Source organism: Aspergillus novofumigatus (assembly GCF_002847465.1).
Source record: "Aspergillus novofumigatus IBT 16806 chromosome Unknown P174scaffold_5, whole genome shotgun sequence".
NCBI lineage: Eukaryota > Fungi > Ascomycota > Eurotiomycetes > Eurotiales > Aspergillaceae > Aspergillus > Aspergillus novofumigatus.
This window is the reverse complement of record NW_020194278.1, coordinates 2,723,481-2,738,832: the sequence shown is the minus strand read 5'-3', so window position 1 is coordinate 2,738,832 and position 15,352 is coordinate 2,723,481. Positions and strand designations below refer to the sequence as shown.

The 15,352-nt window shown below is 49.2% G+C and overlaps 7 protein-coding genes across 7 annotated transcripts; 3 read left to right on the top strand and 4 right to left on the bottom strand.

The window, feature by feature from the left end:
- Positions 1-736: 736 nt before the first annotated feature.
- On the top strand, positions 737-1,938 carry P174DRAFT_443142 (xanthine phosphoribosyltransferase). Its single transcript, XM_024827748.1, has 4 exons — positions 737-877; positions 938-1,250; positions 1,319-1,431; positions 1,496-1,938. Exons 1-4 carry the CDS (start codon positions 831-833, stop codon positions 1,542-1,544), a joined length of 522 nt encoding a protein of 173 aa, XP_024681856.1. The 5' UTR covers positions 737-830; the 3' UTR covers positions 1,545-1,938.
- P174DRAFT_409388 (dolichol-phosphate mannosyltransferase subunit 3) lies at positions 1,833-2,952 on the bottom strand. Its single transcript, XM_024824203.1, has 3 exons — positions 2,568-2,952; positions 2,441-2,509; positions 1,833-2,359 (listed from the first exon to the last, which is right to left on the bottom strand). Exons 1-3 carry the CDS (start codon positions 2,613-2,615, stop codon positions 2,198-2,200), a joined length of 279 nt encoding a protein of 92 aa, XP_024681855.1. The 5' UTR covers positions 2,616-2,952; the 3' UTR covers positions 1,833-2,197.
- A 182-nt stretch (positions 2,953-3,134) lies between these two features.
- On the top strand, positions 3,135-5,948 carry P174DRAFT_505258 (putative GTP binding protein). Its single transcript, XM_024831252.1, has 6 exons — positions 3,135-3,769; positions 3,825-3,959; positions 4,015-4,131; positions 4,179-4,313; positions 4,366-5,546; positions 5,612-5,948. Exons 1-6 carry the CDS (start codon positions 3,418-3,420, stop codon positions 5,702-5,704), a joined length of 2,013 nt encoding a protein of 670 aa, XP_024681854.1. The 5' UTR covers positions 3,135-3,417; the 3' UTR covers positions 5,705-5,948.
- Positions 5,784-7,567, bottom strand: P174DRAFT_227086 (uncharacterized protein). Its single transcript, XM_024821394.1, has 2 exons — positions 6,944-7,567; positions 5,784-6,890 (listed from the first exon to the last, which is right to left on the bottom strand). Exons 1-2 carry the CDS (start codon positions 7,262-7,264, stop codon positions 5,973-5,975), a joined length of 1,239 nt encoding a protein of 412 aa, XP_024681853.1. The 5' UTR covers positions 7,265-7,567; the 3' UTR covers positions 5,784-5,972.
- Positions 7,568-7,671: 104 nt separating this feature from the next.
- P174DRAFT_443139 (ABC1 kinase family protein) lies at positions 7,672-10,565 on the top strand. Its single transcript, XM_024827747.1, has 3 exons — positions 7,672-8,484; positions 8,553-9,895; positions 9,979-10,565. The coding sequence occupies exons 1-3, from the start codon at positions 7,942-7,944 to the stop codon at positions 10,154-10,156; spliced, it is 2,064 nt and encodes a 687-aa protein (XP_024681852.1). The 5' UTR covers positions 7,672-7,941; the 3' UTR covers positions 10,157-10,565.
- P174DRAFT_443138 (holocytochrome c synthase CYC3) lies at positions 10,476-12,197 on the bottom strand. The gene is made up of 4 exons (XM_024827746.1): positions 11,992-12,197; positions 11,275-11,732; positions 11,142-11,217; positions 10,476-11,112 (listed from the first exon to the last, which is right to left on the bottom strand). Exons 2-4 carry the CDS (start codon positions 11,730-11,732, stop codon positions 10,969-10,971), a joined length of 678 nt encoding a protein of 225 aa, XP_024681851.1. The 5' UTR covers positions 11,992-12,197; the 3' UTR covers positions 10,476-10,968.
- Positions 12,198-12,653: 456 nt separating this feature from the next.
- Positions 12,654-14,673, bottom strand: P174DRAFT_373085 (uncharacterized protein; the record flags this gene model as incomplete). Its single annotated transcript, XM_024822474.1, has 4 exons — positions 12,654-13,446; positions 13,500-13,624; positions 13,717-14,045; positions 14,205-14,673. The coding sequence occupies 4 exons, from the start codon at positions 14,671-14,673 to the stop codon at positions 12,654-12,656; spliced, it is 1,716 nt and encodes a 571-aa protein (XP_024681850.1).
- Between the last annotated feature and the right edge of the window lie 679 nt (positions 14,674-15,352).

Genomic DNA, 15,352 nt, shown 5'->3' with positions numbered 1-15,352 from the left:
CTGTTACGTAGATATAGATAAGCCATGGCTTGTCCGAACAACCATAAGCCTCGGGGCCTCGAACCTCGCTGGGAATCATGGTAAGCCCGCTATTTACCCTGAGCTAGTCTCAGACAGGCAGTCATTGCTTAGCCCCCACATTAGCAAACTTTTTGATTGGTCAAAATTGCCTCCACCAAGCCTTTTACGGTAAGTTTGCCTCAATCCCATGTGGCATGGTGCCAGAATTTCCTGACTTCCACGGTTCCATCCCTCAGTTTAGGAATCGATCAGATGCGCGACACCACCCGGAAGTGACGCCGGCCTTTTTCTCGCTCTTTTCTTTTCTTTTTTTTTTTTTCCCTCTTCTTTTTTTTTATGTCTTGGCTTCTCCCTCTCTACTTCTACTGGATACCTAAGGTACATTTTGATTTTATCTCGCACAAAAATCCCCTCGAAGCTGTTGCCCGCTCATTGATCTTCTTCTATCGAGAATTTACCCCTCCACGATTCATTCTTTGAACTTGTCGATCGGAAGATCTCTCGTCGCCAACATGCCGCAAAAAGTCTATGTGACATACAACCAGGTATGCTTGTTCGATCAACCGCTCATTGGATGGCTGCGACGGTATTGCACGAGAAAATAATGTTCGGAGAAGGCGCACGTGTGCAACCTGCATCTGCATCTGCATCTGCCTCATTTTCCTCACCATTACCTTGCAGCCCAGCTACAGCAAATGTGCTTCCGCACTTTTTGTCAATGACTGTTCGCTGACGGGTTGAATTGACAGGTGCACAAGTTGTGCCAGACCTCCGCCGAGAAGATCCTGGACACCTTCCGGCCCACTCTTATGATTGCCATTGGTGGTGGTGGCTACGTTCCTGCTCGTATCCTTCGGTATGCCGAGCAGTCCCAGTGTTAGCTCAAAGATTCATGCTGATCGATTCCTTCTATCAGCTCCTTCCTCAAGCGTGCCGGCGAGCCCAACATTCCCATTCAGGCTATTGGCCTGTCTCTCTATGAGGACTTGGGTCGTGGTGACCCCGAAGAGGTTCCCGGAACCAAGGTGACTCGGACACAATGGCTCGATCTCAGCTCTCTCGAGATGGCCAATCTTATTGGCAAGAACATCCTCATTGTCGACGAGGTCGATGACACCCGGACAACCCTGGAGTATGCAGTCCGTGAGCTGCAGAAGGACGTGGAGATGGCTCAGAAGCAGCTCGGCCGTGAGGCTGAGAAGACCAACTTCTTCGTGTTTGTACTTCACGTATGTTCTTGATCTTCAATTTTCCAAGAAAGGCGATTCAGCGGATAGGTTGGCTGACTTTTCGTTAGAACAAGAACAAGTTGAAGAAGGGCGAGTTGCCTGCCGACATGATGGAATCTGGCCGTTATCTTGCCGCAGTCACAGCGGAAGATGTGTGGATCTGCTATCCTTGGGAAGCCACGTACGTACTGGACTCTTGTCGCCTTCCTCGTTTTCTCGGTCACTAACGGAGACTCCAACAACAGGGATATCGAAGAGCACGACAGACTGGCCATGGAAAACCCCATTGTTTAGGTCTCCAGGTCGAGCAACTACGTCGTATGATTGCTTCATACATTTTGCTTTGTATAAATCGCCCGCTTTTTAGCACCCTTGCATATTGGTTTTCATTTGCTTGCACATATAAAGTTGTCTGTTTTTTCTTTACTGAGCTTGATGAAGTTCATGTTGGACATGTCACGTTTACGAATGGTGTTTTGAGAGGCTCTCCGGTAGAGGAAGCAATGCATATCAAGGCCCGTGATGGGAGGTCTGGCTTACATTTGATCGTGAACAAATCAAAGGCAAGAAAAAGTTAATTCTCATTCTAGGTTCAGGAAATCTGGAACTCTCATAGGCATCGGTAGGCATTCTTGTTCAACGGTTGGGCATAAATCGGTCAATGTTATGCTTGACCCGTAGTATGGATCGACCTGGCACAGTCTAATCCTACCAAATATCATAGATCACCGAGACCGGGTGATAGACTCTTACCACTTCTGTCTCTCCAAGGATCTAACGGAATTCCGTCATTTGGGAGTCGAGCTTTGCGCGAGAGCGTATTTGAGTTATCATTTCACTTTAATTGAAGCGAGCCGAACAGGCAGAGCTTGAGCTGATGAAAGCACATATCCAACAGATTGCTGATTCCAAAAGCAAACGCCGAGCAACCACAAAAGGACTACATCTTAGTCAACATCGACGTTCTTGCTGCGCAGGTCGGCCCTCGCCTGCTCAATCTCCTTCTGCAACTCCCGGTGTGCCTCGGGACAGTCGTTGAAAGTCAGGATGGCCATACCGAGTCGACCACCCAGGTAGCAGGCGAAACATATTAGGCCGTAGAAGGGAAGCTGTTGAGCAAATCGAGCAAGGGTCAGCGGGCAACTTGGACAGCTGTAAACAGCGAGCGGAACCGCGGTGGATGAACGTACAACCGGGATAACTTCATTTTGGACAGTTTCGTTCAGGGGCACAAGCCCCAGGTATAGGACGAGGTAGAGCTAGATTGGGGCAGGTGTCAGTAGAATTCAGCATTCGGAGTGGGAAGCTGCCACGTACAGAAGACACAAGGAGAAGAATCGAGAGTGTTTGCTGGGCGCGCGTCATGGTGAAGGAATGTGGTGGTTGACGTGGGATAAAAAGAGATAGGAAGAGATTAAATGAGAGTATATTTAGCGTTCAAACCAGACGCAATTGAGACACAATAATGACAGCAGTAAGAATGGGGGACTCAGGGTCGAACTGCCACCATGGAGTTGTCTACTTTACCTCCCTAACTTATTGCATCTGTCTGTAGTCTCGGTACCTTACATTTACTGGCTGGAATACGGGCGGCCCCATGGCCGCTATGCCCTCCGAAACGCCAGCAGTACTGTACCTGAGGTTGTTATGTTTCGAGGACAATCACAACTAATCAGAGAGTATAAAGCCTGAACGTTCTGCATTCAGTCTGAGGAGTATTAAAGAACTGCTGGCAATATTTCATTCTGTTATGGCATGAAAGGCTTCATGAGTGGCCTCGAACAGGGTAATTGAGGTTGTATGGTAATAAATTACAGTATGAACAACCTGGACGGAACAATTAGCTACCTTAGGTCGCCTTTATCTGATCCACTTCAAGCTATCATCCATATCAGTGTAGACTTGACTTCAGATCGAAGGGTAACGAGGCATTCACCAGTCGTTCAGCGTCGATCTTCATATTTGGTCATCTAGCGCCATCCGGGTTGAGAAAAATAGCCCCAAAAACGGGAATAAAGTGGCAAACCCTCTCAGCATTGTGAGAATAGACAGCTTTTTTAAAGTACGGACACGCTTGCTTGAGGACGAGGCTTGCCTGCCTTGCTGTACAGTCTGCATATACTTCGTATTCACAGAAGAGGCTATTTACGCAATCGCTTTCAAAGATATGATCACCGACAACGAGCCGGATGTTATTCACACGGCTGGACCTGATGCTGAAGATCAATTGGCGAAGGAGACGTCCAGCCAGGCAGAGAATAATATAGACTGTCCTTCATTGGGCCAGATATTGCCACAATTGAGTCCCGGACCGTCAATTCTACCAGTGCAGACAATTTCTTCGGTCCCAGTTGACGAGCAAGCGACCCTTTTGCGGCGCTTAGAAGATGCGCTTGCAGAGGCTACAGGCAGTGCTGAGAGCTTTGAGGAAGTGCAGACCATTCTAATTGAACTCTGGAAGTGCCGGTCGAGCTATCTGGCGCAAGCAGCTGATGTGCTGGCAAACGGGAGTAGAAACTGTGCGTTGTCTTGGGTTGTTTCATCATCGGAAGATATTGACTGACCTCCGCTTAGCATCCTGGAGAGTCCCATACGGGCGAGCTGGCATCTTGAATTTCTTCCTTCAGATCATCGCCTCGAGAGAGTTTCATGACAATGATGTACTCCTTCATGCTCTACGGCTGGTCGGCAATTCCTGTGCTGACACTGGTAAGCTACATCATTGATGAATGACTGAAGTTACGGTGATTTTGACCTCCTCCAGATGAAAACAGAGCCCTTGTTGTCAAGGATAACTATACAGCTGCTATTCTCAGCCGTCTTAGCCCAGAACTTGTGCATGTCGTGATTCCTGTTATATACAACATCTGCATCGATTATGGTCGGTATATCTTCCAATATTAGGCATTGGGTTCTAACGTTCAACAGAACCAGCCCAGAGTCAACTGGCTGCGAACAAACTAGTATATATCCTTTTGAGACTAATCAAGGATGGCGTGCTCGAAGATAATGAGGCGCTTCTTGACTTCTCTTACGAACTCATAGAGCTGCTCGCAGAGCAAGGTAAGGTCTACCCTGTCATAGCCTCGTTTTATGCTAACAAAACCGATGGCAGAACAAGGAATCCGAGAATCGCCAGGAGGAACAATTCTACTTCTCTTGGATCTTTTGTCTGAAGATGGAGTTGCTCTCTCTCAATTCGTATGCCTTGCTAATTCTCTTATGACCTATTTAGACAAGGAACGATTCCAGGATATTTGTATCGGTCAATGTATGGTTGAACGAGTGTTGTCTGTCCTCAAACAGTCATTATATATCAAAGCAGACCCTTCGTCAACTGGCGATACCAAAGCATTGGCGCAGCTGCAGCTGAAGATCAACCAAACACTTTCAGAAGTCTCTGCATCACCCAAATTCTCCGAGGTATATCCCCTTGGGTCTCCTCTTGTTCAGACCTTGAAAGATTGGCTGGCTTCCACGGAAGACCAACTTCAAATCTGTTCATGTGTGATGCTGGGCAACTTGGCTCGATCAGACGAGGTGTGCGAAGCGATGGTGCGGAAGATGAACATACACACTACGTTGATATCAATTCTGAAATCTGATGCTAGAGGCGCAGTTCTCCATTCCGCACTTGGAATTCTAAAGAACTTGGCTATAGCTGGCGATAACCGACAATGTCTGGGCGATGCTGGGATCATTCCCGCAGTCTCGCGCCTGTGGGGATATGAGACGGTTCCTCAAGTCCAATTTGCTGCAACAAGCATTGTTCGGCAAGTTATCATCTCATCGACCGCGAACATATCGCGTCTGCTGGACTTTGCTCCTATCGACGAGGACTCCTTAACCTCCGGACAGACATATCTTTCATCGTTACTCTCTCTGTGTGAGAAAACAGACTCCACACCCATCAAAACGGAGGTCGGACGGATCGTAGCTTCCATTTGCCGCACAATTGTTCCAAAGTCTGGCGAAGCGGACAGCGAGGCTAGCACTCTCCTTGAGCGTCTGTTCACCATGCACAAGGGCGTTGCGCTTCCAGTTGGTGCTATGATTGCTCAATCGCAATGGCCTGTGGTCAGGAGCGAGGGCTGGTTCGCCTTGGCTTTGATGGGTTCAAGCAAACATGGCACCGCTGCCGTTATCGACTGCCTGCAGAAGCTGGACTTTTACCCGTTATTGGAAGAGACAATGAACACGCCTGTTTCCGACTCGGCGGATGAAGCGGACAAATCGAAGGCAGCCAAGGATCGCGATAATATCGTCGTCCTTATTCAAGAGCTGCTGAAAAGTGATGTAAGTCAGAAGCAGTGCTCTTCTCTAATATCTGCAAGCATCTACTAATGTCGAACTCTCTGCAGACTAATTCACTCCCAGCTTCTCAGAGAGCCACGTTGGAGAGGCTCATGCATAGCCATGTCTCACAGCATCTGCAAGGGACAAGACTGAATTGAGACTCTGTCCCTTACCTCTCCTGTCTTCAACATGGAAGCAGTTTCTAGATATATATGGCTATAAAGACTAGCAATTCGTGTTTACATGCCAAATCTTAGACCGTGCTGGTTAGACCTGACGGTTGGCGTCGTTTATCTGTTTTGGAAGAGAATTAAGTCTATAAACAAGGTATAACTATCTTATATCAAGTCTGTATAGATGACATGACAATCAATGATGCGTGACCGATCCATTACTCCGGTACACGAGTTGCTTAGCAGATAGACCTCAGGAAACATTTGGACAAATCATTTCTTTCGCGTAGGCCCCGTACCGTTGAAGAATATCAGTAGAGTCCAGATCCTCGGCGCCTGCGTCCGCCGAGTAATGTGCCGCCAACCCTTTGCCATCGATAATGATGCGTTTTGTGGGATTAGTCGCATTCTCGACGGATCCGAATGGTAGGTACGAACTACCGTGCAGGATGCTGGACTGCAACGCATTCGCATCAGCATCCCAGAAGCACAGAAGATTCGGGCTGATATCTGCAGGATTGCTCCACTTGGGGAACTTGTATCGGTAAAGTTCGTCCAATTCAAGGTGATGCAGGAACGAGTAATGCTGTTGAGCTTTGACAGTCCAATCAGTAAAGCCCGGTCCATCAGTGGTATACATGGATGTGCTGATCGGAGTCCGGTCGACCTGTTCATCATCTGAAAGGAGCCAGCGATGCTTGTTGCCGGGCGGAGCGAATCCTTTTAGGACTCGGAAATCTTTTGGTCCGGTCCACGCTGGAAGATTTGAAGTACGCCAATCCAGGTCTGCTGCAGGTGGTAGTTGCGCAGCTGCCGAAGCCTGATGAAGTTCTGGGAGGTAGGGCAAAACAACCCCAGAATGACTGTGAAGTGCCTCAAGAGCTGCCTGGTTGATGACATTTGCGGAGACCACTAATGAATCCGAATTGTCGAGCATTGTTCTGACAATGGTTGGAATGGTGTGGTCTTCCAGAAAGACGATATCGCCGTCCAGCCAGACGAACAGCGTACGACTATTCGTTTCCCGGTAAATGTCAGCCGGTGATGTCCAAATGCTGTAGGCGGACGTCTCTTGGACGATCGAGGCCAGCCATTCGAGACTCGCTGTATCATTCGACTGCGGAATAAAAATCACTTTGTCTAGGAACCCATGATTGTTGACAAGATTTTTCTAGACTGATCAGTTCAACCAGTTCGTCACCACAGGAGAAGATCCAACAATACCTGCAGATAACAGTCCAAAACAGACGTCTGCTCATGATGCTTGTAGGGTACCAGTGCAACGATGTCAAACCCCGCCGGTTTCTCAAAAGGACCAACATCGTGGGAATACGCAAGAAAGGGGCCGGAGGAGCGTCTGTGGGATAGCAGTGAAAGCAGCCCTACTTCAATGAGGGAAGGATAACAGCTGCATACGCTGATGAACACAATTAGCATGCTGGTATAGGTGATGGCACCCCATTTCAGTATAGTGGACCATGTCAGGTCTCTTGAGGCATCCTCGTTTTGCGATTCTACGTCGTCGAGCTTTTCGAGGCGACTCATACTGAACTGGCATGGCCGTGCCTCAAGTGCATTCAACAGGATCAAGCAGGGGAAGTTTCATGCCTGAAGACCAATGTCTCCGCCTAGGTACTCGCCTAGATACTTAAGGCATGACGGACCGAATGGTCAGCTATAGTGGAGTGTGAGAACATTGCTGTTTCCGGCCATCGCAGTACAGAGACCGAAAGAGTCGGTGAGTGAGTGAGCTCAGTTTCGTCTTGACTAATCAATATCTACAGGAACAGCAAGAGACAGCCTGCGCCGGAACAGGTAATAATGGTGGTATTCTGGAGGTTGGTGGCTGGAAGCGCCTGGATTGTGGAATGTGACCAATCGAAGAACTAGTCATCTTAGATAATTAATTCAACAGACCGACCGTAATATGAAACCGATCTACCTCTCAGAGAGATAAGAATAAAATAGCCATCAGACTACCTCTGGTTCTATCTCATCAATCATCATGACGATGGAAGAGGAGGAAATGTTCCTGATCCGATGCTGCCGATGACGTCGAGACACGTGCATCGCCGGCCTCGGGTTGGTCTCTTCTCTCCGGTCCTCCACCAAGGCATTATCACATCAATCTTCTCATGGCGGCCTTCAGGTTCACGCAGAAGCCTTGATCAACTCCTCGATGACTTTCCTGGGTCCCAAAAGGCTTGCCCTTGCATGATAATATGAGGACGGCCACCCTCTTTGGCCGTTTCTTTTGGTGCCGAGGTGGTGGAAGTCCGCAACTACTAACCCGCTTTGCAACGCCATTTCGATTCCGCTCAAAACATACGCCATGGCCTCCAGGTCCGTGGAGGTCATTTCACAGGAAGGCGCCCGTGGGAAGAACGGTACTGTTTGCGGCACTGACGCCGGGCGCCTTCTTAGAGTTGGCGGAGAATGGAGATGGTCATGACAAGACTGGGGAGATGCAGATGCTAGAAGTTTCGCGTCAAGAGATTCGAAAAAGTGTCTCCGAGGATGCGCGAGGCTTGACGAAACTTTGTCAAGAGCTCTTTGTGTTTTGGTACTGCTACATATACGACCCAATCGCTACCGGCTTTCGGTTCGTCCATTTGGCGATTGTTTTCATTCCTGTCATCATTACTGTGCCCGCTATATGGTTTGGACGACGGCTCGACGATGGAAAGGGGGAGCGGGCAGGAGCCGTTTGGTGGTACGGCTATTTAGTCAGGTCAATGGAGCGTGCTGGCCCAGCGTTCATCAAGGTGAGCGCCCATCGTACATGAGTTAGTTGGCTACCATGCACGTACTGACTACCATTCCTTCCCGATAGCTCGGACAATGGGCTGCATCACGCAGCGATATCTTTCCGCCGGAAATGTGCAACATTATGTCTTCACTACATTCTCATGCTCCTGCGCATTCGTTGCATCAGACTAAAAAGACGATAAGCAAGGCTTTCAATGGTCTACCATTCGAGGAGATTTTTGAGGAGTTCTACGAGGAACCGCTAGGAGTTGGGGCTATCGCTCAAGTATACAAGGCAAAGCTCAAGCCGAGCCTGGCTGTGATGGACGATCAGGCTCTGACACTTGAGGACAGAAGCTTCCGCGGAAAGGTAAGAAAGAATGTCGACGTGCTGGTAAAGAGTTCGCCGCGACGGGTTCCGTCCTCGTACGTGGCCATTAAAGTGCTCCATCCAAAGGTTGAGCGCGTGATCCGAAGGGATTTGCGAATCATGTCTTTCTTCGCATCGTTGATTAATGCCATCCCCACAATGCACTGGTTGTCCTTGCCGGATGAAGTACAGCAGTTTGGTGAGATGATGAAACTACAACTGGACCTCAGAATCGAGGCATCCAACCTTGTGATCTTTCGCCAGAAATTCAAATCACGAACTACCGCTTGGTTTCCCTACCCATACTTGGAGTATACCACGCGTGAAGTACTTGTCGAAGAATTCGCCCAAGGGATCCCCTTGGAGACTTTCTTGGGCGTTGGAGGGGGTGTTTACCAGCAAGAGATTGCAAACGAGGGTCTGGACGCGTTCCTTCATATGCTTCTGATCGACAACTTTGTTCACGCTGATTTGCACCCGGGGAATATAATGGTCCGATTTTATCAACCGGCTGAATTGGACTTATCACTCGGCAAGCGCAGTCGGGTTTCAGATGCGCCAACCGCCGCCGAAGCTGATGTGACCGAGACTGTACTGGCCCGATTGAGGCCGCACGCCCATGATCGGGAGGCCTGGAACGCTGCTCTGTCCCAGCTGAATGCTGAGGGCTATCGCCCCCAGCTCATTTTTATCGACACTGGCCTGGTGACCCAGCTCAACGAGAGCAACCGGAGAAACTTCCTCGACCTGTTCCGAGCGGTAGCCGAGTTTGACGGGTTCAGAGCGGGCCAATTGATGGTTGAGCGGTGCCGTCAGCCGGAAGAAGTCATCGACGCTGAAGTCTTCGCGCTGAAAATGGAGCACCTGGTCTACAACATTAAATCACGGACATTCGCATTGGGCAACATCAAAATTGGGGACGTGCTGAGCGAGGTACTATCCATGGTCCGAAGCCATCACGTTCGGCTCGAGGGCGATTTTGTCAATGTGGTCATCTCTATCCTTCTTCTCGAAGGCATCGGTCGAAGTCTGGATCCAGGCCTGGATCTCTTCAAGAGGTATGCTGATAATCTTGTCTCTCTGTTGATATCAGGGGTCTTCTCGGCCCAACTATTCCACAATCCACGGCTAATTCAATTAGTGCTCTACCGATCTTGCGGCAGCTTGGGTCCGGTGCGACCCTTCTTAGCTCCGTCCGTTCGGGCGATACTTCCATGCTCCGTGTCTGGGTTGGTCTCGAAGCGCGTGGCCTCCTCCAGGCTAGCATTGAGAGTGTGGAGCAGTGTGTGAAATATGACCTGTTGTCTCCAAACATTTAACAGACGGCGAAATACAGCCCCTCACCACTCATCTGGAATTGTGTCTCTACTTACAAGGCCGGAGTTCAAGGTAACGTTTACTTTTCTAGAGTCTGCGGGTACTGCGGCAATTATACGATGCAAACGCTGCAATGATTGACACTTCAGGGTCAGTTCTTGAGGTTTTTAGAAGCCAGCAGCCACTCGACCGCAGCAACCTCGAGAGCTGTCTCTGGTCGTCAAGAATGAGAGCCTTTCTCGATCGATTTCCAAAACCCAGCGATATACATGCAACCCTGCTCCTGTCATATAAAGATTCTTCGCCGTACTACTCTTGATTGTGGTTTGGCTCGTAATATGTACATTGACTTGATGAACAAATTAACGACCTAGTTAAATAGACATCCTAACCATGCATACTTGCCTGCGATCAGAAAAGAAGATCATAGCTCCTTGAGATTTTGTGCTCGGTAAATTGGAGGTGACTGTTTATACATGCTCTTGCGATACATTAATATTGCTATAGTACAATGCCCTAGAGACCGGTGAGAGGAGATGGAGAAAAAAACAGTGAAAAGCACAATGAGCCCATACTCAAACAAGACAGGATACCACTAAACTCCATTACCAATTGTTTGTATAAAGCAGGAACACAAAGTCAAGCATGTGCACGTGAAGCGAAGAGATGAACAACAGCAAAAGAAGTGATGTCGAGAATTGAATGTTTCGTCCAACTGTCAGAGTCGCCCGCGCTCTCAAGTATGCATTCTCCATAAGAAATATGTCGGTTCGTCCAAACGTACGCTTTCGCGTGTTGGCCGCAGAGCGTGTTATTATGAATTATTGTTCTCTCGCACGGCAGCGCCGCTAGCTCTGTACCAGACGTCGCCGCCCCATCTCATTAGACGCTCAACGGCCGCTGTTGGGGTGTCCAAGGCTGGTCTGATGTCGAGATAGAACACTGGCTCACCAGTCGGCTCGGGGGGCCGGAATAATAATCAATCACGTAGCGGACTTCTTTGGGCCCAGATGGCGTCTGTCGGAGCACAAACCAATCATGGCGATCAAAAGGTGGATTTGTTCTGTAGAATATCTGTGTAAGCACAATCTCAACGTCAATGGAAATCACGTCAACTCACCCAAACTTGGCAGGATACAGCCAACCTAGAGCTTGAAGGATCTGCGCCTTGGGGGTAAGCTCTTGTGGCCGACCCTTGAACCTGAGGAGTCGAGGTTCACTGGCTGGATCGACATTTCCGGACATCTCCTGCTTCATTGCTTCTAGGGCAATGCCTTGCTCTCCCTTTCGGCACTTTTCCCACGCTTGTCCCAGGCCCTTAGCAAAGAGGCGCTCCCATCCAACTATTTCAGCCCAGGCACCTTCATTCAGGAAATTGTGGACCGCTACCATGGCTTCGACAGCATCCTGTGGCGTGTCCGTGTAACCTTTACGGAGCATAGCGTTGTACATTTGCTGGGGGGACGGGTACTCCCAGTTGCCGTCTGCATCGCCTCTAGGTATGGAGGAAGGCTCTCGTTCCACCGGCAGTTCTACGGTCTGATTCGGTGCTCGCTCTTGAGAAATCGAGGAGAACATGTAGTTAAGAGGATTCAGTTTTGACAAAGTCGATCTGGTTTCGGGAGCGGGAGGCCGAGGAGAGTCCGTCACGGTAGTTTTCGGCTGCACATAGAATGGAGAGTCTGAGGACCGAACAGGGCAGGAGCTGGAAGTATCAGACCGAGCAGACGGCGAAGACAAGGCTGGAGGAGCGTTGGAAGCATGCATGGGACATCCTGGCTGCACGAAGTCAATTAAACTGTTTCTGGGAGATATGCCAACAGGATCTTGTACTAACTGGAGGGGACGCATCAGAGGACGCCAGAGGATTTGGTGCCACAGGCGTTGGCTTTACCTGCGGATCTGCCCAAAACCAACCCATATTGAAGAGACTATTACAGTATAATAGCAAAGAAGAAGGTATCGAAGGTGAAGGAATAAGTTCAAATTCGTTCGAGGGTTGAAGCGCGGATGAATCAATGGACTATATTTCCTACTGTTAACATCCAAAAACTTTCAGGCAGATGACATAATAATAATCTCCGGCAAGAAATAGATCTTCGGATAAATCCGGTCCGTAACCTTATCATAGTCTATCACGTGACGTAAAGGAGCCAATCATGTTGATGGCATATGCAAGAGAGGATGAGTGATGGATGAGGTACTCCGTACATAGCTGTGCATTTATCCACTATGGCATCGGCGATTATTTGCTATTAATTTCCGCTTCTGATTCAATTCACCTGAAAAAATACTTCTGACCTCTCACTAGGGCATGCTTAGAGGTCGAAATCATTATAGCTTGGATTTTATGGCTTTGATAACTTTGTATATACTCCGGAGTACGCTTTGCTACCTGGAATGTTACACCAAATAAATGGTTCTGGGTATACAAATTCTGCCCTGGAAACCTCGGGTGGTATTCCTCACATAGCATGACTTTCGACTCACTAAAGCAGATCAGTCCCGTAGTGATGAGTTGGAGCACACCCCGATACATCGTTCCGAAAGGAGCCCGGTTACAGTCTCCTCCCAGGCTGATTCCCAGATTGCTCCGTGAAAATCAGGTAGATAGAAATAGTCAGCCAAAACGTCCGCTACCTGTTCCCATTTCTGCCAGCCCCGAAGCATGGCCAACCGAGCAAGCCGGTCAATGAACCAGGAATGTTCCACCTGTCCGGCTGAACCTTGAGCCCCGATGAATAATACCCACGCGAGTAGTCCGTATATGGCCTTGGCAGACTTTGGACCTAAGGATAGTGAACAGCTGCTCATAGATGCTTTCAAGTGCTTAGTCAAGGCGCGACCTAGCCCACTCGATGGCGGTGATACTATCAGAAACTGATTGAGAAAGCAGATACAGGCGACTCTGGTGACCGCTTCAATAGGACTGATGTCCAATTGTGTTCCAAAAGGTGAGCCTTGATGGCCATCGGTGTATATATAAGAAAGGAGCCGGTGTTCGGTCTCGCAATTTACCACGCGAAAAAGCTCGTGGTCCTCAGGATAAAGAGAGGCGGGTCTCTCCCTGTAGGCCTGACTGTAAAGAACTATATCACGCATCACATCTAAGATTCTCAGTAGAGGAAGACTGAGGATGTTATTGGCAAAGAAGGCTGCACCCAGCCTCGCTAATACCGACGCAGCCGGTGGTCTAATCCGTTGTTGGACACTAGACAGAACCGGTCGAGGATCCCAGGGAAGAGGGAACAATGGCTTGGTCATGAGACCCGACGCCGCTTTCACATCGGACCTAATTCCATGCTTAACACGATCCTCTGAATATTTGGGGATGCCACTACATACGTGATGATGGCTGCTAGCATCGAAGGTTGGTGGATGCTATCTGCCATGAGGCCTCCCCGCAACTCCACCATGCGTTTCAAGCCTGCTAGATGTATTCGAGCTTCGTCGAACATTCCTATGATCAGCTGCGGAGGATTAGAAAAAAGACTCGACATCGAAATATCGGCGCCTAGTGCAAGACCGGAAGGAGTAGCTAGATCGAGAAGGTGGCCCTTACTGTACTTGTCAGTAGATTGACCATTGTATCAAATGATTCATCGCTCAGTGCACGATTAGAATCACACATTTTAGCGTTCATCTCTTGCATGCATCTGGCTTTCATAAAATAGTAATCTGCGTCGTGGCCGGTTGGGCGAGAACTGTCCGGTGCGCGGGAGCAATCGATGTGATATCCGGCCAATACAGCCCGATGAGCCGCACACATAGCCATCAGACCAAAAAAACTTCCTGGATCCGAGAACGACGATTTGACCATCAATCCAGTCTCCACCTGCTCGTTGATCTTATGCTCCTCCGGAAACGTCATTGGAACAAAGACAGACTTCCCTTCTCGACGATAAACGTTAGCCAGGTGCCAGGGGAACGTATCTCAAGAATTCCTCCCAATTGCAGCTATTGCAAGAAGCTCTGCCGTGCCAACACCAGACAACTTCGCGCGGCAGTTGCTGCCACAGTGTAGTGAAGGTAAGAGACCAGAACACTCACAATAGAACACGAGACGAGCAACCCTGGATGGGACCTCACCAGCACCCGGCAGTGAACCGAATGGATCAAGAAGCCAGGACGGTGGAAAAGCCAGAGGGTTGGGGGAAGGGGTCGGTGGCACTGAATAACCAGCTCTCCATACTATCGGTCGCCGTCGTTCTTGTGGGGATCTAAGAAGTCTACAGGCAGGGTTGGAGTCTGCGAACGAGGAAGACGCGGGCAATGGAGAAGCCACCCCTGCTTCCAACAGATACTCGGACGTGGAGCTTTCCGCCTGCGGTGAAATCGACGCAGAAAGTGGTAAAGTTTGTTTTAGACGGGATTCTCGCTTTGGGATTCTCTTCAAGCCAGCAAGTCGCTCTCGCCTGCGCACGTCACGCATAACATGAGAGCGAATGGCTTTGCGCGCATTGGCGTCTTTGATTCTCTTGGAGCTCAGATCATCGTCATGGTCGATGAAGGTGTACATTGGGCGGTCAATCGCAGCAGGATGGATGGGGTTCGATGCTGGACGATTCGTAGTAAGCAAGCGGACTATTCGATTTGACTTAATCTGACATCAAAATGCTGTCCTGTAGTGTGTGACACCCGATTGATAGGCATATTGGTCAAAAGCTGGGTATGCCAGTGAAGTAGCAATAGATCCGTTGCACAGAAACAAAGAATTTCATAGATCGCGGAATTAATCAAGGAAAAGCGTCATCGACATCTCGAGCCCTCTGGCTCAGGCACACAGTAATCGCCAGGCAGTGCAACATTGCTTGTTTAGAGGACCGCTCAGAATAGTATTATACCAGCTTCAATTTTGTATACAAGACAGTTGCAAGCTGTTAAGCAGATGAAAGAAGAGATACGAGAAGAGTAGAGAGCTGAAGGGAATCGAATTTAATGCGCGATGTCAAAACATCGTATGGTGGACACTGCAGACGACAGAATAGAACGAACCTTTGGATTCATGAAGGTTGGGCACCCCCTGAACCTCATGATGACGGTCCATTGCCGGGCCGGCGTTGGAGAGGGCCTCACAAAAGAATCTTAAAGGAGTAGGAGTGAAGGTCAAATTATCAAACTACTACCCCAGGAATCTGCAAGTGCAACTCCGACACAGGGAGACGAGCAGCGGCCATGCAGCAAGTGTTAGTATGGCT